Raw genomic sequence first — 25,101 nt, forward strand, 5'->3', positions numbered from 1 at the left:
ATATCCAATAAATGTCGTTCCACTTCATGATTGTGTCCCACTTGTTGTTGATTCTTCACAAAAAAATACAGTTTTATATCTTTATGTTTGAAGCCTGAAATGTGGCAATAGGTCGCAAAGTTCAAGGGGGCCGAATACTTTCACAAGGCACTGTATTTATATCTACTGCAGCTAGCTATCTCTATGGATCCTACATTGCAACATGGATATGGGCACTGTAATATGATCCTGATAGGGATATGGATTACTGCCTGTACTGTATATAGCCTAGATATGTGACCCGTTCCAGGAAACTAGGTGTATGTCGGAAGTCCCGACTTCATAGGAGAGCCGTTTGAATGGGGAATTTTTTATTTTTTTTTATCAACATTTTTATCTGGACACTTTCTGTTTACCTGGATTTCTTCCTTATTGTAGGCTACTACTTTCATCACTTTTAATCTTTACTTCTCACTGTTTAGCACATGACCTCACATGTAATCCTTAAAGAGATGGGTTGGGCTGGCTTAAGAAGGTGTGAACAATGCTGAATGGGTGTAGACAAAGGAGAGCTCTCCAGTTGGTACCAAAACATTCAAAGGCCCTTTTCTCAAAAGTGAGTTTACAAGTTTATCAACTTTCAAAGCAGAATTACTTTCCTATTGTTCCTCAAAAATGCGGTGTTTGTTATACCATTTTGTAGCTCTGTGTCTCTACTTTTTACCATTGTAAACAAAAATCTAATTTCTAATAATATCGAATCCAGGTGGTGAGTCACATATGGACTTCCTGTAGTAAGGACAATATAACCTCACTGAGGTGGGTGGACACTAGCACATAAGAGAAGCCCATATCAATCAATATCCCATGCTTGATTTCATTACCTTCTCTCAGAACTGGTCAGGAAAGTACATATCTGCTGTAGAACACTAAACTAGAGAGAGCTGGGAACCAACTGTGCTCCTTCATTATGTTTCATTGTTGAGCAAGGTTAATGACACACAGCTGCTAAAAGTCAACAGCGAACAAAACACACTTGTTTTACAAGGACTTCTTCAAGGACCTGTGATTTGCATTACTCAAGTACGTAACAGGCATTCATCATAATCATTTTGCACTTCCAGGCCCAATGGAAGTTGCTTGAGTGTTGCTGTTATTGTCTCTGTCTATTGATTGGGACAGTGTGTGAATAAAGTGCTTTTCTATTGGTTCTTATAAGGCGGCAACACGAAAAGGAAACAGAACAGGAAACGCATCATCATCCAGCTGCCGGCCAATGGGGGACAGGACTGTCCGGAGGTGTTGGCTCAGGAGAGAGACTGTGAGGTGCCGTCTGTCTGTCTGGGATACAGGTAAGGCTCCATCAGCATCCAAAACCACTCTACTCACTGTGTAGTCTCTCTTGACTAAAGAGGAGTCAAGTTAACTACTATCTTAGAAAAAGGGTGCTATCTGGAACCTAAAATGGTTATTCAACTGTCCCCATAGGAGAACCCTTTGAAGAATCATTTTTGTTTCTAGGTTGAACCCTTTTGAGTTCCATGTATAACTCTTTGCACAGAGAATTGAAATGAAACCCAAAAGGTTTATGCTTGAACCAAAAATGGTTATTCTATGGGGACAGCCAAAGAACCCCTTTGGGACCCTTTTTTCTCTGAGTGTAGACCAAGACTTTGACTCTCAAGATGACTGAGCTGTGTTCTGTTTCTTGTATTGCAGGTGGAAGACACACAAGTGGCGGCGATGCCAGTTGGTTCCCTGGTCCGTGCGTCAGGACAGTCCTGGAGCTGTGGAGACTTGTGGGCCTGGGCTGCAGGCTAGAGGTGAGCAACAAAATATTGCATGCACTAGCTACTCCATTTGATTCTGGGGATGAAGTGTTCAAATCTGTACTGACGGAAATAGTAGAAAAGACACGAAAGACTACCCATAATCTCGTAACTATTGGATACAGGTAGATACAGACACTTCTAAGGGTTCCGACTTGGTCACATTCATACAGTCTTTCAAATACTTTCAAATATTAGAGTTGCGCTTAATTTAACTTGCATGGTACTATGCATGTGACTGAGGAAGTGTGTGGGATTGTTGATGGGATCAAGTGTATCCGTCCGACTCCCTGAAAGAGCGTGTGAGAGGGGAGTGAGGCATCACAGTAACGCCTTGGGCGGCATGCATCTTTCATCTCCTTCTAGATGTTACACTGGGACTCAGAGGAGGATGTGAAGGGTAAATAACCTCTATCCAAACCTCTTCCCTATAGCCGTACCAGGCGTGGATTATTTACATTAAGGTTCAAACACAAAATGTCCATTCCGGTGGATTGCTTTGGGTTGAGCTTCACATAGCGTGGCAAAAATGCATCTATCTGAATTCTATTTACAAAATGGCGACAGTCAGTGAATTGAAGGCAGAAAGTTCCTCTTCCACTCCTTGCACCAGACCTATATTAGCATCTTGAAGATGGTAGAAGGCCATTATCTGATCAGATGATGAGCACTTTTCAACCTTTGTCTTCACACTCCACATTAGGCCCCATTACCTGTAATGGTATATGTGTAGAAATTGATGCAGGTGGAGAGACAATTCAATACAGAGCTCTTACTCCTCCTCACTCAATGCTATCTGGTCTGTTTGGGTGGGAAAGTCAATAGACATTACACTATGTTCAGTTTCATCACTTACCCTTGTTCTCACCTCTGTGTGTGTTTCTAACTGAGAGAACCAGAGACAGAGAGTGCGCATGAAGTTGAACCCTATTCCCTACGTTGTGCACTAATTTGGACTAGATCACTACAGGAAATAGGGTGCAATTTGGAATGCAATGTAGTTAGTCACACCACCTAGCAATGAGTCATTCCAGATCCCACAGTGACAGTACTGTAGGTTAATCATCACTTAAAACACTTTCAGGTCTTGATCACCTGTGATGGGACTGTCGTGTTTACCTCCAAATGCAGCCAGAGTGCATTAGCCAAATGAGATTGGGCCAGCAATAAAAAGTGGCCAACGTGTACCAAAGCTTCCTGCCTCACACCATCCCAACCTCCACCACCACATCATTCTCCTTTCTTTCTTTCTTTCTTTCATTCTTTCTTTCTTTCTTTCTTTCTTTCTTTCTTTCTTTCTTTCTTTCTTTCTTTCTTTCTTTCCTTCTTTCTTTCTTTCTTTCTTTCTTTCTATAGCTGTCTCATGCCGGAAGCAAGACGGGGGTCAAGCGGACATGGGAGCATGTCTGAAGTTTGCCAGCTCCATGCCCTCTCTAACCCAGCCCTGCCAGCTCCCATGCCAGGACGACTGCCAGCTAACCACCTGGTCTAAGTTCTCTTCCTGTACACAGGACTGTGTGGGCGTCAAGACCCGCAAGAGGATGCTAGTGGGTGAGTGGACTGGAGTAGGTCGTATCAGTACAGTAAACTAACTAACTTAGTCCTCTTTGTCTCTGGAGGGACATAATGTGACTGGAGTCTGTATTTGGTCACAGCTTGCAAGTACAGTAGAAGTCATCTCTAAATACTGATACAGGCTCACATATTTGAGTTTCTTTCATCCCCTTAATGGTTAAGGTTAGTATGAGGGTTAGATCCTATTTTATCTAATCCTGTAGCTCTGAGCAGCTTTCTACCTAAAGAGACTTAAGTACTTGACATGACTTTGATGTTACGTTTCCAGAGCGAGTGAGACAATATCACTGCTTAGTCAGATGCCGGTATCACAAATCTCATTTGTGACACTCCATGGTAAGTGCCCTCCATGGTATGCCTTGAGATCAGTTGAATGTATAGCCTACAGGATTATATAGGATAAGTCTACAGGACCCTGGGATTCTTCAGATTCTTCAGGATAAGCTCATATTGCTAGAAGTGACTCTTATCGAAACAAACAAATATTTTCACGTGGTCCAAACAAATATGTTCACGTTGCGTTTTCACCTGGTCCAAGATAGTGGAGATAGAGTAAAATATATATGATCATCTCTGTCCTTAATCTGGATCCAGGAAACCGTCTTTTTAAAACGTTCATTTCAATTCTGGCCAGATCATTTGGCAGCCAATGCGGAATGACCTCATTCTGGGCTCTCACCAGTTCAAACGATGACCAGTCGGTATGTGCTGCATATCAGTTTTTATTGATTGCCTGTCCTCCCTTCCTCCCTTCACTCTTCCCAGGAAAGAGCAAAAAGCAAGACCAGTGTAAGAACACCCAGGTATACCCCCTCAGTGAGATCCAGTACTGCCCCTGTAACAAGTACAACGCCCAGCCCATGGGGAACTGGTCGGACTGCATCCTGCCTGAGGGTGGGCGTGTGGAGGGCCAGCCGGGCATGAAGGTCCAGGGGGACATCAAGGAGTGTGGCCAGGGCTACCGCTACCAGGCCATGGTGTGTTACGACCAGGACAACAGGCTGGTGGAGACGTCACGGTGCAACAGCCACGGTGAGTCCTAAACTTCTCACCAACATCCTATGATTGTTCATGTCTATAAGCAGTAAGTCACCTCACTATGTATGATTATGTTATGTTGGTTAGTCTACCTTTGTCATGGTGCAACAGCTACGGTGAGTCAACCTCTACCATCTCTGATTAACTCACTTAAAGTTGTATGCATTAAACATAGCCACTGTGATTCATACAAGGTGTCTGAATTTCCAATGAAAGGCATGCTCAGTGAAATGACATCATCATACACAGTGGGCCACTTCCTGTTCCAGAAAACAACAATGATCAGTGTAGAGAAATACAAGACAATGCAATTGGAAATACTTTGGTTGTGGCCTTTGGAATTCTCATCAATTTGTTACAACCTCTTATTGAATACATTTAGAGAACATTGTTTCGTTGTTCTCTCCATCAAGAGAATAATTAGTCGATCATTTACATATGTGTTCTATTGATTCGGCTCCATTTGACCTAATTTGATGTCAGACTGTTAGTGCAGTTTCTCTCATCTCACTGTCCTTTTCAGCATCCCTTGATTGTAAATTCAAAAGAGAACAAATCAATGTGGTAACGGAGAGGATGCAGGATGCAGTCGCTCCGCCCCCTAGCCCAAATCTGTCAGGGGAACTGTCAGGGAATCAATCACATTTCAATCAATCTCATTTATTTATAAAGCCCTTTTTACACCAGCAGATGTCACAAAGTGCTTATACAGAAACCCAGCCTAAAACCCCAAACAGCAAGCGATGCAGACGTAGAACATCAGATCTGCTTTCTTCCCAAAGTGTTAGCATTCAGGGATACACAGCAGCATCGCCATCCAACCGATGCTGAGAAGAAATGTAGGAATCATAGTGCTGTCGTATCGTCCGTGTTAACCCGAGGAAGACGCAGCGCTTCATCAAAGTGTTTGTTCTCTGTGTAAACCCATGCCTGTGAGTCATAGCTTCACTTGCAGTATGGGGCCTGTGGTGCGGTTGATGGTGTAGAACTGTGACGTCATGAGACGTCACAAGCAATTGCTATTGCTGTACTCTGGCTATTGCTATTGTATGTGTAGCTCTCCAACACCACTGTGCCTTAGACGTCACACTAAGATTTTTTTCCCAGCTTAAGCAACCATAGGAGATCAGGGATGGTGCTATATCTATACACAAGTCACTGGTATTGTAGCTCTATTGCTCCAGCACCACAACCAACCTACCTGATTGGCTCCCACACATGCTATGGATTAAATTATTTTAAAAATTATAATAATTTATTGTATTATCATTACAAACAAAAAAGGAAAATAAGTTATATTAAAAAACATTCAAATACATTAGAAGGTATATGGTTACTTACAGTGCCTTGCAAAAGTATTCATCCCCCTTGGTGTTTTTCCTATTCTGTTGCATTACAACCTGTAATTTAAATGGATTTTATTTTGGATTTCATGTAATGGACATACACAAAATAGTCCAAATTGGTGAAGTGAAAAACAAATTGGTGAAGTGAAAAAAAAACGGAGAAGTGGTGCGTGCATATGTATTCACCCTCTTTGCTATGAAGCCCCTAAATAAGATCTGGTGCAACCAATTACCTCCAGAAGTCACATAATTAGTTAAATAAAGTCCACCTGTGTGCAGTCTAAGTGTCACATGATCTTTCACATGACCTCAGTAAATATACACCTGTTCTTAAAAGTCCCCGAGTCTGCAACACCACTAAGCAAGGGGCACCACCAAGCAAGCGGCACCATGAAGATCAAGGAGCTCTCCAAACAGGTCAGGGACAAAGTTGTGGAGAAGTACAGATCAGGGTTGGGTTAAAAAAAGATCCAAAACTTATAACATTCCACGGAGCACTATTAAATCCATTATTAAAACATGGAAAGAATATGGTGCCACAACAAACCTGCCAAGAGAGGGCCACCCACCAAAACTCAGGCAAGGAGGGCATTAATCATAGAGGCAACAAAGAGACCAAAAATAACCCTGAACGAGCTGCAGAGCCCCACAGTTAGAGATTGGAGTATCTGTCCAAAGGACCACTTTAAGCCATACACTCCACAGAGCTGGGCTTTATGGAAGAGTGGCCAGAAAAAAAATAAGCAAACACGTTTGGTGTTCGCCCAAAGGCATGTGGGAGACTCCCCAAACATATGGAAGAAGGTACTCTGGTCAGATGAGACTAAAATGTATTTTTTGGGCCCTCAAGGAAAGCACTACATCTGGCTCAAACCCAACACCTCTCATCACCCCGAGAACAATATCCCCATCCCCTGAAAGTTATGCAAGCTCATGTTTTTTTGTCTTTTTTCTTGTTTGTTTCACAATTAAACATATTTTGCATCTTCATAGTGGTAGGCATGTTGTGTAAATCAAATGATACAACCCCCCCCCCCCCCCCCAAAAAAAAATATATATTTTAATTCCAGGTTGTAAGGCAACAAAATAGGAAAAATGCCAAAGGGGGTGAATACTTTGACAAGCCATTGTATACACTTCTCAAATCAATACGTTTTTCGGCCATCATTAGCATCTTGCCAACTTTTTTCCACCTTTTTCTATATCGGAAAGGGGTTGCCAACATCAAAGCCTAAACTTTAATTTACGCGATCTGACCTAGTCATGATCAGAAACATTTAGCATGCAGTAATGTAGCCAATCAAGTGTAGGCCTGTTATTTTGCTCGATGACGAGACTCGCATGCTTTTAAAAGTATAGATTGCTGTTATTTACTATTGGAATCATGATTTTATTGATTTAACCCTTATTTTACCATGTAAGTTGACTGAAAGCACATTTTAATTTACAGGAACGACCTAGGGAATAGTTACAAGGAAGGGGAAGGTGAATGAATGAGCCAATTGGTAGCTGGGGATGATTAGGTGGCCATGATCACATGAGGCCAGATTGGTCATTTAGCCAGGACACCGGGGTTAACACCCCTACTCTTATGATAAGTGCCATGGGAGTCAGGACACCTTTTTACCGTTCTATCCAAAGACGGTACCCAATAACTGAGGACAATAATGCCTCCTACTGGCCCTCCAACAATGCTCCCAGCAGCATCTGGTCTCCAATCCAGGGACTAACCAGGACTGACCCTGCTTAGCTTCAGTAGCAAGCCAGCGGTGGGATGCAGGGTGGTATACTTTCAATGTAAGACCCTATGCCTGCTCTGTAACAAAGTGAAGTTATAGAGATAAAACATGGATCAAAAAATCATGGGCTTGCCTTGGGCTCTGTTTCAAAATATCACTTTTTTAAATGACAGCTGTTCCACATGTTGCCATGGCGAAAATTGTGTGGGAAATTTTGAGGGGGTATTTATTCTGTTAAATTTCATTATACTGTATTCTTAGCCTGCTATAAAATATATGCGTGTTGACTGTAATCATGATAGCCTAAGCGTGTCTTGTCTGTTTAATGAACAAAATAACTATTGAGTTCAAACTCAAAATATGCCATTCTTTTTTTTTATTAGTCGTATGTTTCTTAGGACCTGCCTACAAACTATTAATAGTGGATTTGTTTGTGATGTGTATATTTAATGGATTGCCGGCATGTGCACTGGAGATAAAAGGCTTACCCCAGCAAGAACGTGGTAAAAAATGGGACTGTATGAATTGGGTTCTAAAAACATTGCCTGTTTTCTTTTACAGACAACATACCATACAGTCTGTCTGTAAACGGTACTATAGTGACAATTTGATTCCCTGCTTTACGTGGGCTTGGCAGGATGGTTCCATGTTAAAACAGAAAACGAGGATGGCTGGAAAGGTTGACAGTGAGTGATCAATGGGTGTGTTCTGGCGTGATGGCCGGGTATTAGTGTGAGTGAGATAGCAGGTTCTGGGAAGCAGTGACCAACAGGCAGACTCTTATTGCCAGTGGCATGACAGTAGTGAGGCGACCACTAATAATATTGAGAGATTGTCTGTCTTACAGTAGCTTCTCTGCTACAGCATACTGTTGGAAAAAATGGTGCTGTATAGAACCGAAAGGGTTCAATAGCTTGTTTCAAAATGGCTCTATATAGAACCACAAAAAAACTCAACAAAATATGCAGTGTATCTGTAGTAGTGTTACTGTATCATAAGAGTGTCTCTAACTTACACAGGTCAGTTCCTCAGGAATTGGATTGATTTGATTTGTCTTTTCATTTTGGTTAACTAGTTGTTTCCAAATGGTTGTTTTTGTGGGTCTTTTTAGGAATAGTAACCAGGTGACTTCCTTAAAATGTAAAGGAAAAAGCCCAAATACAACTGGATTAGGGGGTAATCAATTTGGCCCACATTAATATCCCTCTAATAACGCTGTTAGTCTTTGTTTTGTTTAAATGTCCTAGAGGGAAAATAGACAACACTGTGTTTGTTCTTCTGATCTTATCTACTTCAGCAAGTTCACAAACATACATTTACTAGATGTAAAATAGTCTAAGAACAAAAGAATGCACTCTAAAATTCCTAATTCGCAGTATGTTAATGTATTTCCACTGCTGAGGATCCACGCAGGTTCCTGTGTTTTGAGTCACAACTTGTGACCTTGCTCCAGTAGCAGTAGTAATAACACTCAAAACAGCTAAGACCTCTGACCTCCCTGCTCTTTCAGTGGACACATGAGGCTCAGTAATCCACCCTTGCCCAGATAAAAAGAAACAACAAGCCGAGAGAGAAGCACTCCTGCCAAAACTTCCAAAATCATGACCTCTCTCTCTCTCCCGTCCTCCATCTCTCTCTCTCCATCCATTTCTCTCTCTCTCTCTCTTTCTCTTGCTCTCTCTGCCTCAGTTTCTTTCTCTCTCACTTGCTCTCTCACTTGTTCTTTCTCTCTCCCTCTCTCTGACTCACTTGCCCAGAAAAACAACAGTCTTCTAAATCGCACAACAGGCTGCTGCCCTCTTGTTCCATTGCATTTGCCAAGCTACAGTAAACAGTGTAATAATGCTGTTTGTTGCACAGCGCTGCCATCTCAGTTCTTTATAATCCTCTGTAGCTTTTCATCCGTATCAATAGGAATGTTGGATTTAGCTTGCTGCATCGACAGCTGTGTAAACTGATACAGATACTGCCAGATGATGAAACTATACTGAAGCCTAGTTGTCTCTGTGGTTTCAGGGTATATTGAGGAGGCTTGCATCATCCCCTGTCCGTCTGACTGCAAGCTCAGTGAGTGGTCAAACTGGTCACGATGCAGCAAGTCCTGCGGCAGTGGGGTCAAAGTGCGTTCCAAGTGGCTGAGGGAGAAGCCTTACAACGGTGGTCGACCGTGCCCCAAACTGGACCATGTCAACCAGGTGAGTGGGGGACATTCATCACTCTTGGCCCTGTCTAGAAACAACCACTAGCCCTTACCCCAAAGACATTTGTAGAGATCTGAGAGGATTGGCCAGATTTTTCCCATATGGCTTAAATTGATAAACTCTACTCAGATCTCCACAACTTAGTGTCTAGTCTCTTGGGGGTAGAGGATAACGGATAAGGGTTGTTTCTGGGCAAGACTAGAACATGGTAGAGGGTAGAGGTCTCTGGCTTGTTTTAATGTTTAAATAAAATACTTTGATTTTGATTTAATGCATTAGATTAAAGGAACCATAACAGTGTTCATTTTTTAATGAAGCCAGAGTGGACATCTTTCAGTGTTTCATTTATTAGCTGAGTTAGGGCTTGTACACGTTCACATTTGAGTCATTTAGCTTACAGGAGCATTGAAGGTTAAGTGCCTTGCTCAAGAGCACATCGGCAGATTTGTGCACGTTGTCAGCTTAGGACTTCGAACCAGATACCTTTCCGTTACTAACCCAACACTCTAACTGCTAGGCTACCTGTAAGATTAAGGAAGAGGAAGGAACTGTGAACTCTATGCTCCTACAGAGAAACAAGGGAACATGGTGTACTGCATTCTAATAATCCTATATTTAAACACTCACTGTCTGTTTCCCCGCTATTCTTTTCTTCTTTTCCTTGGTGTATGAACTGACCCCGTCCACAGGCTCAGGTGAGTGACTTGTCACTGCCTTTTCTAGTGTTTTTGTATAGATCAATGTATTTCTTCTTGCCATGGGATGGATAATAGTGTGGGAGTAAATGTAATGAATGAGGTTTGCGCTAGCACAAACCTGCTCTATACTATTTCATCATGTGTTAAAATACACGCATTTTTGCTATGGAATGGATGGTGGTGTGACCGTGGGTGGCTAACTGTGTAGTGGTCTCTCACAAGGTGTATGAGGTGGTGCCCTGTCTCAGTGACTGTGGTCAGTATGTGTGGGTGGCTGAACCCTGGAGTGTCTGGAAGGTCAGCAACGTGGACCTGAAGGAGAACTGTGGAGAAGGAGTGCAGACCAGAAAGGTCAGGTACGGACGATCAGCTCTTATAGGTACAACAGCCTATTTGACTTATTCATTTCAGCTCCTAGTGGACTGAAGGACCGCGAGAGTCTCTCCAACTAACCCTGTTCTGTGACGTTTTCTTAGCTTCATTCATTCAAGGTGATTCCTGCCTTCTTCATCTCGCCTTCATCTCCTCTACAAAAACCAATGATAATTGTATCAGTATTGCTAACCTATCGTCCCCCCTCTGTCCAGGTGTATGCAGAACACTATCAATGGGCCGTCGGACCCTGTGGAGGATTACCTGTGTGACCCAGAGGAGATGCCTCTAGGGGCCAGAGACCGCCAGCTGCCCTGCCCTGAGGACTGTGTCCTGTCTGACTGGGGGGCCTGGAGCAGCTGCTCACTGGTATGGACAGATGCTGACAACCTTGTTGTTTGAGCACCTATTTTATCCCTTTGCAATATTTCCGATATTTTGTGTTTTCTGGGTTTGGTTAGGAGCAAAGAAAAGTCCATCTCAGTAGGTGGACCAGTGCAAGACTATTCTAATCTGTTATATTCTGAGGCTGTGGTGCTGAATACACTCAAAACAAGCGTAGACTGCTTAAAGGGTGAGCTATTACCTGAAATACCTGTTGTGCTACTCACCGTGGATCTCTGTCTCACACCTTAACATATAATAACTGGCCAATCATGCCAAGTCTCCACTTTCTATTTAACCTGTTTCGGCCATATTCCCATGTTCAGAAATGTAATTCACAGCAGAGCTCTTGTCAGCAACTTTCACTTTGGGTTTGCACCAATTTACAGTTTTTTACATTCGCCAGGACCCATTTCTCAATACCTAGTTCAATTCTTCAAATCTCTTCACACAGTTCTCCTAACCAACTTTCAGCTTGGCACAGCATTTCACATCTAAAATGCACTAAAACTACCAAAACACTTCATACATGTCTCAAATCAACACATTTTTCCATAACACAAGCAAAGGTTGTTACCCAACAAGCACACTTTGTCACTCATAAAAAAATGATCTAAAAAACACTAACAACAGGTTAGTTACACAATGTTTTCTTTTGTAAAATGTCTTTACAAAACAAGAATGACACCTCTCTACTGTTTAGAATACACTGCAGTATATATTACAGGAATTAATTTGTATATACACCATCTACCGACACAGATACAGTAGCAATGCTAGTCAACTATGTCTTCTGCATTTGGCCGCAGGTTCTCATCCACACCATCTTACGTCATCTTGGGCAATACACCTGGGAAATAATATTTTGGCATGCCTGGTCCATCCCTGGCAATCTTCTGCAGATATGTCCAGGCATCCAGCATTCATTGCGTCCAGGAGGGACATTTGATTATGTGGATGGTGGTCATAAACCTTCCACCTCCATAAGGAAAATAATTTCTCTATGGGGTTGAGGAATGGAGAGTAAGGTGGGAGGAGAAGTGACAACATCCTGGGATTGGCTGCAAATCACTCTGTGACTGCATGGGAATGGTGAAATGCCACACTGTCCCATATAATTACAAACGTTGGCCGATTTCGCCTCACTGCGACCCTTTCCTCACCTGGCACGACCCTTCCATAGAGGTCATCCAGGAATGAAATGAGACGCTCTGTGTTGTATGGTCCCATTTAGCGGTTTGTGTAACAGCCATCCATCAGAGGATATTGCTGCAGACATTGTGATGTTGGCACCCCTCTGGCCCGGGACATCCACCCACTGTGGCTCTTTTCCTAATCGCATTCCTTCCTCACCGCCGTGTTTTGGCCAACTTGAAACCAGCCTCATCCACAAAGATGAATATGTGGGGCGTTTGCTTGGCTTCAATCTCCATGACTCTCTAAAATAAATCCACAAGGCAACATAAGAGTTAGGCTATTACGGTTGTTTACATTATGCCTAAAAACATGCCATGGTGTGCCTCTGCTCTGTTCGGTTTTGTTCAAAACCAGTTCTGTATTTTATACTCATCTTACCTGGACATATTGGTTCCTGAGTTGCTTGACTCATTCAGAGTTCCTCTCAAAGGGGACAGTGTACAACTGCTTCATCCTGACTTGATGTTGTTTCAGGACTCTAGAAATAGTTGTTATGCTTACATTGTGAATATTTCCAAATGTAATGTTGTCTGTAATGTTGTCTGCCAACGCTCCGAATCTCTGTGAGTTTTATGCCATTGTTTCTGATGACCATATCAACGATTGCAATGAAAATCCTACCTCTCCCACCTGTGGGAGGTAACCGTTGGGTCCTAAGCAGAAATACAAAAACAATTACACATAAGTGGGTTTGGAGGCTTTGCTCAATTTACTTCTGTAATGTGCAGTTCAGTCAGATGCCCTTGCAGAATGCACATCTTCCCTGTTGTTTTGCCGGAAAGATTTGCAGATTTGGCTGCACTCTCAGACCAGCCTCTCTCATTGATAAACCATGATTTATTACATGATCACTTATAGTAGCCATAATCTCATCTGAGACTACAGCTCTTGATCTTCCTCTCAGTCTTCTTCCACCACGCATACGTACTCCCCCCCCCCCCCCCTCCCAGCCACTCTTCTTCCACTGTCAACCACTTCTCTATCTCTGTCTGGGTCCATGTTAAAATTACAGTACAGCATTATTCCTAAAATATCCCCTTTTGTATAGATGGTAATGAAATTGAAAGACTAACACCTGGGTAGGTGTTCAACTACAATGGGAATCAGCTGTGGTTGGTCTAATTGTTTTGATAGTATTTCATTTTTTAGATTTTGAGTATATTTTAATAAGGTATTTCTGTATAAATGTAGTCAATTTTGTGTTATGTTAGGTTTTGAACTGAAGTTTAACAGTTTTGAAAAGAGTATGTATGGTTGTGTCTGAGTGAGAAAAGAACTCATGAAATTTGAAAGATGCAGTCATTGAATGCATTTTGTGCCAAAGCAATGAAAAATGAACCACAGTTTAGCCCACATAGACTGCTGTTGTGCTCACTGTGTGAAGAGTTTTGAAAAAGTGACCTAAGTATTGAGCAATGGGTCCTAGCGATTGTAACAACAACAAAAAAAAACTGTAAACGATGGCCATTTGGTACATGTGATTCCCCTGTTGGGTTCTCACCAGTTTAGAATGATGTCATTGGTAAGTGTGATTCTCCTGTTGAGTTCTCACCAGTTTAGAATGATGTCATTGGTAAGTGTGATTCCCCTGTTGGGTTCTCACCAGTTTAGAATGATGTCATTGGTAAGTGTGATTCTCCTGTTGAGTTCTCACCAGTTTAGAATGATGTCATTGGTAAGTGTGATTCCCCTGTTGGGTTCTCACCAGTTTAGAATGATGTCATTGGTAAGTGTGATTCTCCTGTTGAGTTCTCACCAGTTTAGAATGATGTCATTGGTAAGTGTGATTCCCCTGTTGGGTTCTCACCAGTTTAGAATGATGTCATTGGTAAGTGTGATTCCACTGTTGGGTTCTCACCAGTTTAGAATGATGTCATTGGTAAGTGTGATTCTCCTGTTGAGTTCTCACCAGTTTAGAATGATGTCATTGGTAAGTGTGATTCCCCTGTTGGGTTCTCACCAGTTTAGAATGATGTCATTGGTAAGTGTGATTCTCCTGTTGAGTTCTCACCAGTTTAGAATGATGTCATTGGTAAGTGTGATTCCCCTGTTGGACTCTCACCAGTTTAGAATGATGTCATTGGTAAGTGTGATTCTCCTGTTGGGCTCTCACCAGTTTAGAATGATGTCATTTGATAAGTGTGATTCTCCTGTTGGGCTCTCACCAGTTTAGAATGATGTCATTGGTAAGTGTGATTCTCCTGTTGGGCTCTCACCAGTTTAGAATGATGTCATTTGATAAGTGTGATTCTCCTGTTGGACTCTCACCAGTTTAGAATGATGTCATTTGATAAGTGTGATTCTCCTGTTGGGCTCTCACCAGTTTAGAATGATGTCATTTGGTAAGTGTGATTCTCCAGCAAGGCTCTTACTCATTTAGGTGATGTCCATTTGGCATGTGTTATGTTCTTACGGGGCTCTCACCAATTTAGTGTGGTGCTCCGGCAAGGCTTGCACCAATTTAAGTGCTGACTATTCAGTATGTGTTATTATCTGGTGGGAGAATAGCTAGGATTTTTCCTTTGAAATGAATGAAAGAGAGAGGGTGGATGACTTTCAGCAGGGAAGATGATCTCATGCAGCTCTAAATAGCATGCTGTGACCAAGGTATTATTGGAATATCTCTGGTGGAAGGGGGGACCTGTGTGTGTGTATATCTGTGTGTGTGTGCGCGTGTGCGTGTGTGGGAGCGTGTGTGTATGGGAGAGTGCTGTGGAAATGTGTGTCTGTGAAACGTGCATGAAAGTGTGAGCGTGTGTGTGTGTGTGTGTGTGTGTGTGTGTGTGTGTGTGTGTGTGTGTGTGTGTGTGTGTGTGTGTGTGTGTGTGTGTGTGTGTGTGAGCGTGTGTGTGTGTGTGTGTGTGTGTGTGTGTGTGTGAGCGTGTGTGTGTGTGTGAGCGTGTGTGTGTGTGTGTGTGTGTGTGTGTGTGTGTGTGTGTGTGTGTGTGTGTGTGCCCGTGGTAAGCCTCTAGTGGGAAGAGGGGTCAACCGTGTCATGTGCCCTGCCATTGCCCTTCCCAGTTTAATGATCATGGATATGGAATATGTGGCTGTATAAGCAGGTGAAGACAGCACTCCAAATAGAAATGGTCTGAAAACACCTGAATAGACCAATTTATCTTGTAGGGGTTGGTTGGGGAAAATAGACAGAGGTGGAAATAGACAGAGGGTAATGTAGGGGAAAATATATATTCATGGAAAACCTTTTTCAATTTGCTGGTCGGAAAGTGGTAAATTCACTTTTACAGGGTTTCATATTTGGTTCGCATCAAACGTCAAACTGAAAGCGGATTTCCTGACTTGCTTTAGGTCTAGGCCAGGTTATTGTAAAATCATTTTGTGACTACGACTGATGTAGAAAGGGCTTCTTAAATGAATCTGTTTGATTAATTGATTGACTTCTTCTCTGATTTAAGCCATGCAACAAAATCAGCACTCGGGATAGGACAGCATACCCCGTTCGTCAACCTGGAGAGGGAAAGCTGTGCCCCAACACCACAGAGACCGAGCCCTGCAGCCTCAACAGCAACTGCTATCACTACTCCTATAACATCACCGGTAAGGCAAATGTCAGCCTGGATTACTGCATGCGATGGATGGTACCAGAGACGTATATCAATATGGAAATATATGGTTCTGGATGGTAAATACAGTATTGAATGTGATCTTACATCAAGTATATTTAGACCGCATGGCATTTGATATGAATTAAGTGCACTCCAGAGGAAAAGGGGTTGGGAGGTTGGCAGTCTCCTTTTCACCTCACATTTCTTATGCTATTTTGTTTTCTACGCAGATTGGAGCACCTGTCAGCTGAGTGAGAGAGCTGTGTGTGGTAGTGGCATGAAGACACGCATGCTGGACTGTGTACGAAGCGACGGCAAGTCTGTCGACCTCAAGTTCTGTGAAGAGGTCTGTGTTCTTCTCTTTCCATTCCAAAGCTCATTGGTGATTAATGAGAGCGATTCTTCTGTTGTCAGAGTCCAGACAGGGCTCTGACAGGGTTGCCTGGGCGACTTGGAAACAGCGAAGAAGAAGAATCATTCTCCACAAATGGCCAAATAAAGTACTTTTCTTTTTGTTTTCTTGTTTCTTTCAGCTGGGGCTGGACAGGAAGTGGCAGATGAACGCTTCCTGTGTTGTGGAGTGTCCCATCAACTGCCAGCTATCTGATTGGTCACCCTGGTCCGAGTGCACACAAACCTGTGGACTAGCAGGTACGTCACAATATGATTCCGTGTTAAAATGCTGGGAATGCGTTCAAGGCTAATCACATCAAATTCTGAAGGCATAGCCATAAATCAAAGAAATAACAGAGAACTGATTAAGTGGTCCATTCACCTGTCTATTTCACCCATCAATTTTATATTGATCCGTGGATAGTGGGTAGTCTGTGACTAGAAGTCATTTGACTAATTATCCATCCATCCACATGAACTGGGTGGTTCGAGCCCTGAATGCTGATTGGCTGAACGTCATGGTATATCAGACCATATACCAAGGGTATGACAAAGCATTTTTTGACTGCACTAATTACGTTGGTGACCAGTTTATAATAGCAATAAGACACCTTAGAGTTTTGAAGTTGGAAGTTTACATACACTTAGGTTGGAGACATTAAAACTCATTTTTCAACCACTCCACACATTTCTTGTTAACAAACTATAGTTTTGGCAAGTCAGTTAGGACATCTACTTCATACATGACACAAGTAATTTTTACAACAATTGTCTACAGACAGATAATTCACTGTATCACAATTCCAGTGGGTCAGAAGTTTACATACACTAAGTTGACTGTGCTTTTAAAACAGCTTGGAAAATTCCAGAAAATGATGTCATGGCTTTAGAAGCTTCGGATAGGCTAATTGACATAATTTGAGTCAATTGGAGGTGTACCTGTGGATGTATTTCAAGACCTACCTTTAAACTCAGTGCCTCTTTGCTTGACCTTATGGGAAAATTAAAAGAAATCAGTCAAGACCTCAGTAAAAAGATTGTAGACCTCCACAAGTCTGGTTCATCCTTGGGAGCAAATTCCAAACGCATGAAGGTACCACATGCATCTGTACAAACAATAGTACACAAGTATAAACACCATGGGACCATGCAGCTGTCATAACACTCAGGAACGAGATGAGTTCTGTCTCCTAGGGATAAACGTACTTTGGTGCGAAAAGTGCAAATCACGGTTTGCAACTGCACATGGGGACAAAGATTATACTTTTGGAGAAATGTCCTCTGGTCTGATGAAACAAAAATAGAACTGTGTTGCCATAATGACCATCGTTATGTATGGAGGAAAAAGGGGGAGGCTTGCAAGCCGAAGAACACCATCCCAACCGTGAAGGACAGGGGGTGGCAGCATCATGTTGTGTGGGTGCTTTACTGCAGGAGGGACTGATGCACTTCACAAAATAGATGGCATCATGAGGCTGAATAATTATGTGGATATATTGAAGTAACATCTCAGTCAGGAAGTTAAAGCTTGGTCGCAAATGGGTCTTCCAAATGGACAATGACCCCAAGCATGCTTCCAAAGTTGTGGCAAAATGGCTTAAGGACAACAAAGTCAAGGTATTGGAGTGGCCATCACAAAGCCCTGACCTCAATCCCATAGAAAATGTGTGGGCAGAACTGAAAAAGTGTGTGCTAGCAAGGAGGCCTACTAACCTAACTCAGTTACACCAACTCTTCCAGGAGGAATGGGGCAGAATTCACCCAACTTATTGTGGGAAGCTTGTGGAAGGCTACCCGAAACATTTGACCCAAGTTAAACAATTTAAAGGCAATGCTACCAAATACTAATTGAGTGTCTGTAAACTTCTGACCCACTGGGAATGTGATGAAAGAAATAAAAGCTGAAATAAATCATTGTCTCTACTATTATTCTGACATTTAACATTCTTAAAATAAAGTGTTGATCCTAACTGACCTAAGACAGAGAATTTTTACAAGGATTAAATGTCAGGTATTTTGAAAATCTGAGTTTAAATGTATTTGGCTAAGGTGTATGTAAACTTCCGACTTCAACTGTATATGGCCAATATACCACGGCTAAGGGCTGTATCCAGAACTCTGCGTCGCATCAAGCGTAATAACAGCCCTTAGCCATAGTATATTGGCCAAATACCACACCTCCTCTGGCCTTATTGCTTAATTATACCACTGTATATCGTAGTATAGGGTGTGGATTTGCAGGAATGGTGGGTAGTCTGTGAGTCATTCCTTATTACTCATAGCGCTGCAGGTTCACAAAGCTACTGATCAACAGCACACACAGCTTTGAAACAGCCTCTACTCTGAGGTAATGGCTGAAACGTGAAGCATTTTATGATGTGAGAGAGAGGAAAGAGGGAGGGATGATGATGTCCTCATGTGTAATCCTAGAGGATCAGAGGATTGATTGGCGGTCCATTAAGCCTGTGTGTTCTGGGCCTGAGGGACCACTCTGCCACCCCAGGAGTCCTTCAGAGCACTGGCCAGTGTCATAGTTGGCCAGAGAGCAAATCCAGGCTGAGATATGAAACCAATACAGGCTCTAGCTATTGTGGTAGCCATTAATCTGTCCCCAGGCAACGTGAGGATTTGTCACAGGATAGTAGCAGCAGGTAAACCACAGGAAGAGGAGAGGAAGAGAACAGCTTCTCACACTCACTACTTTTCTTCCTGGAGTTGATTGTTTATCTAAATGTCGGATGGCAGGACACAATTACGTTGAGTAGCTAATATCTGTTCCTGAGCCAGGTTCTAGTTTTTTTCTAAATTAGCTAATACCTGTTCCTGAGCCAGGTTCTAGTTTTTTTCTAAATGAAATGGAGACACCTAGAAGCACCAATGTGTCGTATCAATCAGTGCGATGTAAACACAAACACAGGCACTCGTCGCGCGCACACACGCAGAAGACACACACACACACACACACACACAAACACACACACACACACACACACACACACACACACACACACACACACACACACACACACACTAGTTTCCTGGGAAATATCAGACCTGTGTGCAGAGATAATGTGTCTTCCTTGGCAAAACACTGATAGCGACAGCTGGCACTAGCTTCCCCCTTGACCAGCGGCCCACCCAGTCACACATTGCTCCTCATCCCAAAACTCACCGCTACTATAGACAACCTGTTGAGTGAGTAGGTGAGTAGAGAGACGTGACCGGAGAGAATAGAATCAGAATCCCATTGGGGAATAATAGTTACCATTGGTGTACGCAATAGTGAACCTCCCTTTGAGTGAACCACCTTAAAAAAAAGCAGAGGAGGGAATCTCAGGAAAACCCTGACTGCTGATTAAAAATAGCTTTGAAGGAAGGAGAGAACCTCTATGGGGACAGCACATCCCCTCTCTATGGGGACAGCACATCCCCTCTCTATGGGGACAGCACATCCCTTCTCTACGGAGACAGCACATCCCCTCTCTATGGGGACAGCACATCCCCTCTCTATGGGTACAGCACATCCCTTCTCTACGGAGACAGCACATCCCCTCTCTATGGGGACAGCACATCCCCTCTCTATGGGGACACGCATCGTGGCATGCATCACGGTGTGTTCACTAGAAGATGAATTGGCAGCTGTGTGAGACTAGAGACTAGCTGCAGGCTACACCAAGCCTGGGGGACTCTATTCTAATTGTGTTCAACATTAAGGAGAAGTATATGCCTCCCAGGTCCTGTGCGTGTGCAGTCAGCCTTAGAGAAAATAACACTGACACATGGAGATATCAATTACTTCTACAGCGAACAAATGAGAAGGAAAGTGGAAAATGTATATTAAGGAGAGGGAACTTTATTTGATGTAGCATCAACTAAATTTGACTGGTCAACCCTCTGACCCTGGTTCCTCTCTAGTGGAGCTAGGAGTATAGTAAAGGACTGGTCAACCCTCTGAGCCTGGTTCCTCTCTAGTGGAGGTAGGAGTATAGTAGAGGTCTGGTCAACCCTCTGACCCTGGTTCTTCTCTAGTGGAGGTAGGAGTATAGTAGAGGACTAGCTGTCTGACCCTGGTTCCTCTCTAGTGGAGGTAGGAGTATAGTAGAGGTCTGGTCAGCTGTCTGACCCTGGTTCCTCTCTAGTGGAGGTAGGAGTATAGTAGAGGACTGGTCAATCCTCTGACCCTGGTTCCTCTCTAGTGGAGGTAGGAGTATAGTAGAGGACTGGTCAGCTGTCTGACCCTGGTTCCTCTCTAGTGGAGGTAGGAGTATAGTAGAGGTCTGGTCAACCCTCTGACCCTGGTTCCTCTCTAGTGGAGGTAGGAGTATAGTAGAGGACTAGTCAATCCTCTGACCCTGGTTCCTCTCTAGTGGAGGTAGGAGTATAGTAGAGGACTGGTCAATCCTCTGACCCTGGTTCCTCTCTAGTGGAGGTAGGAGTATAGTAGAGGTCTGGTCAGCTGTCTGACCCTGGTTCCTCTCTAGTGGAGGTAGGAGTATAGTAGAGGACTGGTCAATCCTCTGACCCTGGTTCCTCTCTAGTGGAGGTGGGAGTATAGTAGAGGTCTGGTCAACCCTCTGACCCTGGTTCCTCTCTAGTGGAGGTAGGAGTATAGTAGAGGACTGGTCAATCCTCTGACCCTGGTTCCTCTCTAGTGGAGGTAGGAGTATAGTAGAGGTCTGGTCAGCTGTCTGACCCTCGTTCATCTAGTGGAGGTAGGAGTATAGTAGAGGTCTGGTCAACCCTCTGACTCTGGTTCCTCTCTAGTGGAGGTAGGAGTATAGTAGAGGACTGGTCAATCCTCTGACCCTGGTTCCTCTCTAGTGGAGGTAGGAGTATAGTAGAGGACTGGTCAATCCTCTGACCCTGGTTCCTCTCTAGTGGAGGTAGGAGTATAGTAGAGGTCTGGTCAGCTGTCTGACCCTGGTTCCTCTCTAGTGGAGGTAGGAGTATAGTAGAGGTCTGGTCAGCTGTCTGAGCCTGGTCCTCTCTAGTGGAGGTAGGAGTATAGTAGAGGTTTGGTCAGCTGTCTGACCCTGGTTCCTCTCTAGTGGAGGTAGGAGTATAGTAAATGACTGGTCAATCCTCTGACCCTGGTTCCTCTCTAGTGGAGGTAGGAGTATAGTAGAGGACTGGTCAGCTGTCTGACCCTGGTTCCTCTCTAGTGGAGGTAGGAGTATAGTAGAGTTCTGGTCAACCCTCTGACTCTGGTTCCTCTCTAGTGGAGGTAGGAGTATAGTAGAGGACTGGTCAACCCTCTGAGCCTGGTTCCTCTCTAGTGGAGCTATGAGTATAGTAGAGGACTGGTCAGCTGTCTGACCCTGGTTCCTCTCTAGTGGCGGTAGGAGTATAGTAGAGGACTGGTCAGCTGTCTGACCCTGGTTCCTCTCTAGAGGAGGTAGGAGTATAGTAGAGGACTGGTCAATCCTCTGACCCTGGTTCCTCTCTAGTGGAGGTAGGAGTATAGTAGAGGACTGGTCAGCTGTCTGACCCTGGTTCCTCTCTAGTGGAGGTAGGAGTATAGTAGAGGTCTGGTCAACCCTCTGACCCTGGTTCCTCTCTAGTGGAGGTAGGAGTATAGTAGAGGACTGGTCAGCTGTCTGACCCTGGTTCCTCTCTAGTGGAGTTAGGAGTATAGTAAAGGACTGGTCAATCATATGACCCTGGTTCCTCTCTAGTGGAGTTAGGAGTATAGTAGAGGTCTGGTCAACCCTCTGACCCTGGTTCCTCTCTAGTGGAGCTAGGAATATAGTAGAGGTCTGGTCAACCCTCTGACCCTGGTTCCTCTCTAGTGGAGTTAGGAGTATAGTAGAGGTCTGGTCAGCTGTCTGACCCTGGTTCCTCTCTAGTGGAGGTAGGAGTATAGTAGAGGACTGGTCAGCTGTCTGACCCTGGTTCCTCTCTAGTGGAGTTAGGAGTATAGTAGAGGACTGGTCAATCATCTGACCCTGGTTCCTCTCTAGTGGAGGTAGGAGTATAGTAGAGGACTGGTCAGCTGTCTGACCCTGGTTCCTCTCTAGTGGAGGTAGGAGTATAGTAGAGGTCTGGTCAGCTGTCTGACCCTGGTTCATCTAGTGGAGGTAGGAGTATAGTAGAGGTCTGGTCAACCCTCTGACTCTGGTTCCTCTCTAGTGGAGGTAGGAGTATAGTAGAGGACTGGTCAATCCTCTGACCCTGGTTCCTCTCTAGTGGAGGTAGGAGTATAGTAGAGGACTGGTCAATCCTCTGACCCTGGTTCCTCTCTAGTGGAGGTAGGAGTATAGTAGAGGTCTGGTCAGCTGTCTGACCCTGGTTCCTCTCTAGTGGAGGTAGGAGTATAGTAGAGGTCTGGTCAGCTGTCTGAGCCTGGTCCTCTCTAGTGGAGGTAGGAGTATAGTAGAGGTTTGGTCAGCTGTCTGACCCTGGTTCCTCTCTAGTGGAGGTAGGAGTATAGTAAATGACTGGTCAATCCTCTGACCCTGGTTCCTCTCTAGTGGAGGTAGGAGTATAGTAGAGGACTGGTCAGCTGTCTGACCCTGGTTCCTCTCTAGTGGAGGTAGGAGTATAGTAGAGTTCTGGTCAACCCTCTGACTCTGGTTCCTCTCTAGTGGAGGTAGGAGTATAGTAGAGGACTGGTCAACCCTCTGAGCCTGGTTCCTCTCTAGTGGAGCTATGAGTATAGTAGAGGACTGGTCAGCTGTCTGACCCTGGTTCCTCTCTAGTGGCGGTAGGAGTATAGTAGAGGACTGGTCAGCTGTCTGACCCTGGTTCCTCTCTAGAGGAGGTAGGAGTATAGTAGAGGACTGGTCAATCCTCTGACCCTGGTTCCTCTCTAGTGGAGGTAGGAGTATAGTAGAGGACTGGTCAGCTGTCTGACCCTGGTTCCTCTCTAGTGGAGGTAGGAGTATAGTAGAGGTCTGGTCAACCCTCTGACCCTGGTTCCTCTCTAGTGGAGGTAGGAGTATAGTAGAGGACTGGTCAGCTGTCTGACCCTGGTTCCTCTCTAGTGGAGTTAGGAGTATAGTAAAGGACTGGTCAATCATATGACCCTGGTTCCTCTCTAGTGGAGTTAGGAGTATAGTAGAGGTCTGGTCAACCCTCTGACCCTGGTTCCTCTCTAGTGGAGCTAGGAATATAGTAGAGGTCTGGTCAACCCTCTGACCCTGGTTCCTCTCTAGTGGAGTTAGGAGTATAGTAGAGGTCTGGTCAGCTGTCTGACCCTGGTTCCTCTCTAGTGGAGGTAGGAGTATAGTAGAGGACTGGTCAGCTGTCTGACCCTGGTTCCTCTCTAGTGGAGTTAGGAGTATAGTAGAGGACTGGTCAATCATCTGACCCTGGTTCCTCTCTAGTGGAGGTAGGAGTATAGTAGAGGACTGGTCAGCTGTCTGACCCTGGTTCCTCTCTAGTGGAGGTAGGAGTATAGTAGAGGTCTGGTCAACCCTCTGACTCTGGTTCCTCTCTAGTGGAGGTAGGAGTATAGTAGAGGACTGGTCAATCCTCTGACCCTGGTTCCTCTCTAGTGGAGGTAGGAGTATAGTAGAGGACTGGTCAATCCTCTGACCCTGGTTCCTCTCTAGTGGAGGTAGGAGTATAGTAGAGGTCTGGTCAACCCTCTGACCCTGGTTCCTCTCTAGTGGAGGTAGGAGTATAGTAGAGGACTGGTCAATCCTCTGACCCTGGTTCCTCTCTAGTGGAGGTAGGAGTATAGTAGAGGACTGGTCAGCTGTCTGACCCTGGTTCATCTAGTGGAGGTAGGAGTATAGTAGAGGTCTGGTCAACCCTCTGACTCTGGTTCCTCTCTAGTGGAGGTAGGAGTATAGTAGAGGACTGGTCAATCCTCTGACCCTGGTTCCTCTCTAGTGGAGGTAGGAGTATAGTAGAGGACTGGTCAATCCTCTGACCCTGGTTCCTCTCTAGTGGAGGTAGGAGTATAGTAGAGGTCTGGTCAGCTGTCTGACCCTGGTTCCTCTCTAGTGGAGGTAGGAGTATAGTAGAGGTCTGGTCAGCTGTCTGAGCCTGGTCCTCTCTAGTGGAGGTAGGAGTATAGTAGAGGTTTGGTCAGCTGTCTGACCCTGGTTCCTCTCTAGTGGAGGTAGGAGTATAGTAAATGACTGGTCAATCCTCTGACCCTGGTTCCTCTCTAGTGGAGGTAGGAGTATAGTAGAGGACTGGTCAGCTGTCTGACCCTGGTTCCTCTCTAGTGGAGGTAGGAGTATAGTAGAGTTCTGGTCAACCCTCTGACTCTGGTTCCTCTCTAGTGGAGGTAGGAGTATAGTAGAGGACTGGTCAACCCTCTGAGCCTGGTTCCTCTCTAGTGGAGCTATGAGTATAGTAGAGGACTGGTCAGCTGTCTGACCCTGGTTCCTCTCTAGTGGCGGTAGGAGTATAGTAGAGGACTGGTCAGCTGTCTGACCCTGGTTCCTCTCTAGTGGAGGTAGGAGTATAGTAGAGGACTGGTCAATCCTCTGACCCTGGTTCCTCTCTAGTGGAGGTAGGAGTATAGTAGAGGACTGGTCAGCTGTCTGACCCTGGTTCCTCTCTAGTGGAGGTAGGAGTATAGTAGAGGTCTGGTCAACCCTCTGACCCTGGTTCCTCTCTAGTGGAGGTAGGAGTATAGTAGAGGTTTGGTCAGCTGTCTGACCCTGGTTCCTCTCTAGTGGAGGTAGGAGTATAGTAAATGACTGGTCAATCCTCTGACCCTGGTTCCTCTCTAGTGGAGGTAGGAGTATAGTAGAGGACTGGTCAGCTGTCTGACCCTGGTTCCTCTCTAGTGGAGGTAGGAGTATAGTAGAGTTCTGGTCAACCCTC

The 25,101-nt window shown here is 44.4% G+C and overlaps 1 protein-coding gene across 1 annotated transcript in view; it reads left to right on the forward strand.

The window, feature by feature from the left end:
- LOC110489408 (thrombospondin type-1 domain-containing protein 7A) overlaps positions 1–25,101 on the forward strand; it is a 168,857-nt gene that overhangs the window by 111,955 nt on the left and 31,801 nt on the right. The window contains exons 10-20 of the mRNA XM_036971022.2: positions 1,199–1,331; positions 1,699–1,802; positions 3,165–3,359; positions 4,149–4,415; positions 9,523–9,701; positions 10,397–10,402; positions 10,628–10,761; positions 10,993–11,146; positions 15,775–15,916; positions 16,155–16,270; positions 16,458–16,575. Of these exons, the coding sequence (XP_036826917.1) occupies positions 1,199–1,331; positions 1,699–1,802; positions 3,165–3,359; positions 4,149–4,415; positions 9,523–9,701; positions 10,397–10,402; positions 10,628–10,761; positions 10,993–11,146; positions 15,775–15,916; positions 16,155–16,270; positions 16,458–16,575 (1,548 nt within the window). The remainder of the gene's footprint in view (positions 1–1,198; positions 1,332–1,698; positions 1,803–3,164; positions 3,360–4,148; positions 4,416–9,522; positions 9,702–10,396; positions 10,403–10,627; positions 10,762–10,992; positions 11,147–15,774; positions 15,917–16,154; positions 16,271–16,457; positions 16,576–25,101) is intronic.

The sequence above is a fragment of the Oncorhynchus mykiss genome, chromosome 30, assembly GCF_057628025.1.
Source record: "Oncorhynchus mykiss isolate SJ-2025 chromosome 30, ASM5762802v1, whole genome shotgun sequence".
Classification (NCBI taxonomy): domain Eukaryota; kingdom Metazoa; phylum Chordata; class Actinopteri; order Salmoniformes; family Salmonidae; genus Oncorhynchus; species Oncorhynchus mykiss.